Genomic DNA, 3,690 nt, shown 5'->3' with positions numbered 1-3,690 from the left:
TATATGATACGGAGAGTAGTGACAATTTCACGAATAGTAATAATGATTTATATATTTTAAGAAACTGTCTATTGAGGAGAAAATTTTGCATAATTTTTATATAGTTTTTATGTTGTGGGACACATATTCGGGTTAGGGCTAAGTATTATATTTTTATTTAATTTTGTACAATTTGAACACTAATTTAATATATGTATAATTCCGTATGTTTAATCACGAGATTAAATTCAAAATTCAAATATGCCCCCCAAAGAAACATATCCATTAATATGAAATGTATCGCATAATATTTTTTCATATGTTATAATATATTAAATTGAGTGTTCATGTCAATTTAATATGATTAAAATAAAATGTCTATATTGTATGTATATGTTGAATATATATGAAGTCGTATTATGCAATATCATAATTTTCATTATATAAAACTTGATAACCCAGAGCTATATTGAATTATGCATATCATAATATGTTTCTTTATTTTATGGAAATTTTATATAGTAAAGCTTATAACTTTTGTCATATTTATTTTTATTTAAATCATGTTATCTAATTGAACTGTAATAATATAGATTCATAAAATATCGATCGATATTCGACAATACAACGTTATCTATAAAATGCATTTTATACATCTAACATTTTTAGTAATACATAAAAAAATTAACTATATATAATATTTTTTTAAGTTTTAATTGTAGTTACTATTATCTTTTTGTATTTTACATTTGATTAAAATTAGTAATAATAAAAGTTGTTTTATGCTCCTTAATTTATTGACATAATGTATAATAATATATTAATCACTATTAATTTTTAAACTTAATATTTTGAGGTATAAATAAATAATATTTTAAAAGATTTAAAAAATATAATATAAGTATATTAATAAAATTTCGAATTATATTTTGTTATAATAATTATAAATAATATAATAGATATAATACGTTATTATTATATGCCTATACATATAATCTAATAAATACTATACTAATAACTAATATTGAAATATTATTTTATTGTGAAACCTTCATACAATTAAATATTAATATTATCGAAAAGACAAATAATACATTATAAAGATATCAATGATTATATTTTTGTTAAAGATTCAATTTGGGAAATGTGGTTTTATATTATAAAAATTTGGATCCATGGAGAAAATGATAAAGACTCAATTCATGTTAAATGTCATTTTATTATTCCATATTAACTCTTATTATATTATTAGTTTTTATTGAATAATCATTTTTTAATCTAAAACATTACTTTACCATATAATTAATAAAATATAGAATTTTTAATAAATTATTTGAATGTACATACATTGATAACTATATCAATAAATATACAAGATAAGAATGAACAATGCATAGTATTTAGGAAATATTTATCTAAATTTATATATTAAAATGAAAAATATATCTTATCTCTCTTCTCTTAAAGGGTAATTTAACAACTTAATTACGCACAGCTTTCTATTATACTTTAAAAATTGCATCAATACTTATTTATGTTTTATATAATTAGTATTTACTAAGTATGATTTTAAAAACTATTTACATTCAAAGGCTTATTTAATCTTATAAATATATTAATAAATAATGCTTCAGTGCTAATTATTGTTTTAGAGAGTGGAAATTATGCGTAAAGAATATTATAAAATTATCCAATAGAAAATACTTCGCAATTGGAATATGTAGGAATAAAAATCAAGTTATTTAACGCATTAAAATTATTTTTTAATTTATCTATATTAAATAAAAATAATATAAATTTATATAATTTGCATAGAAAATGGAGCATGTAGCTAAATTTGAAAATGCTATTATTTTAGAAAAAACTATAATATATATTATAAGAAACAAGTATATACAAATTTAATATATTTAAAAAATTACTATTTATATACTTTAAGTATTCTAATAATAACTTTCTTAATTTTTTATATTTGTGTAGTATTTGAGTTTTATGGCGTTGTTTATGTTCTATATTAAAGGATATGTATAAGTATATATTTTTTAAATTCATTATAAAAATATATTAATTTTTATAATAAAGTTATACCAAATGTTAGTAAGAATAGTATTTTTTGTATAAAATGCATCATATATACATATGACAAAGTATGTAAGCACCCCTCTATTTAAGGCAATTTAGCTAAATGCCATAAAATAAGTATAATATGATTTTAGCAATACTAATGTATTATTATTTTATATGAAGTTAAAATTAAGAATAATATGTCTAACGAAAGATAATTGATATGTAAAGAGATTAAGTAAATACAACATATATTTTATACAATATATATAAATAACATCACCGCGCGTAATCTCCAAATTATAACAGAATTTCATTATAATGTCTTATAAAGTGGTATATATCCTTTTTCATATATTATTCGTATTTTACATTCCTACAAATTATATTAATTTTCATTTTATTAATATTTATATTAATACATTCTTTTGTTTAATTTGCAAAATATATTCGTAGTGTAAATCAATTAATGATATTGATAATTATTTTGTTGATGATCCGAACAACTCGGGAAAAGATGCTTCTTGGAATATATTAAGTATGTATTGCCCTGGTAGTAACTGTAGTAGTGATGAAGAAAAAATTATCTCTGGTTTTATATTGTTACTAAATATGTTTGGTGAGGAAGATATAGATATTGATAAACTTGTTGAATACGCTATTTTATGGTTAAGTTATAAACTAAACCAAAAAACACAAAATGGAACCACCAAATTATACGATTTTTATACTAATAATATAAAAACAAATAATCAATATGAGGACAATATAGGTGTTAATAATGGTGATAAGATTAAAAAGGATGTTATAGAAAATAAAATAAAATCGATGAATATGAATATTGAAGATATATCTAATTATTATGATCCATTTAAATCATTATGTAACGTGTATAGTGAACTTGATCCAGAAAAAAACCAATGCAAGACATGTTTAGAAAATGGTGAAGAATTTTTTGAAAAATATGAAAAACATAAAAATGCTTTAGATATTACTAAAGGAGATTCTTATTCTCAACTATGGTTTAGTTTATTAAAAGATTATAAAATTTTTGAAAATAAATATAATAGTATTAAGTGTGATAATGTCTCATCACTTGTAGCTTGCTCACGAAGTTCAATAATAAAAAATACACTAATTGCAATTGCAATTATATTTGTTGCAGCATCAATTTTATTGGGAGTTTCTTATAAGGTAAATAATAAGGAATTAAAAAAAATATATTATATATATATAAACATTAACGAACAACCGTACGCTTCTTAACATTTTATATTAGTATTCGTTATTTGGATTTCGGAAACGAGCTCAAAAACAAAATTTAAGAGAAAAGCTAAAAAAATAAAGAAGAAAACTGATCATTAATATATTATTCGAAGAGTAGTGATTAATCCATGAATAGTAATAATGATTAATATATGTTAAGAAGCTGTCTATTGGGAAGTAATTTTTGCATAATTTTTATATAGTTTTTATGTTGTGGGACCCATATCCGGGTTAGGGCTAAGTATTAGATTGCATTTAATTTTTTATAACTTAAATACTAATTTAATATATGTATCATCCCGTATGTTTAATCAAGAGATGACGCCCAAATATTCAACCCCAAATGGGGATAAGCTAATATAAATGGGGTTGTATAACATT

The 3,690-nt window shown here is 20.6% G+C and overlaps 1 protein-coding gene across 1 annotated transcript; it reads left to right on the top strand.

Moving 5' to 3' along the window:
* Positions 1-2,364: 2,364 nt before the first annotated feature.
* On the top strand, positions 2,365-3,388 carry PY17X_0200031 (PIR protein; the record flags this gene model as incomplete). The annotated part of the gene is made up of 3 exons (XM_022957896.1): positions 2,365-2,379; positions 2,500-3,237; positions 3,323-3,388. 3 exons carry the CDS (start codon positions 2,365-2,367, stop codon positions 3,386-3,388), a joined length of 819 nt encoding a protein of 272 aa, XP_022811308.1.
* Between the last annotated feature and the right edge of the window lie 302 nt (positions 3,389-3,690).

Source organism: Plasmodium yoelii (genome assembly GCF_900002385.2).
Source record: "Plasmodium yoelii strain 17X genome assembly, chromosome: 2".
Lineage (NCBI taxonomy): Eukaryota > Apicomplexa > Aconoidasida > Haemosporida > Plasmodiidae > Plasmodium > Plasmodium yoelii.
The sequence above is the reverse complement of the archived record's forward strand: the minus strand, read 5'-3'. Positions and strand labels throughout refer to the sequence as shown.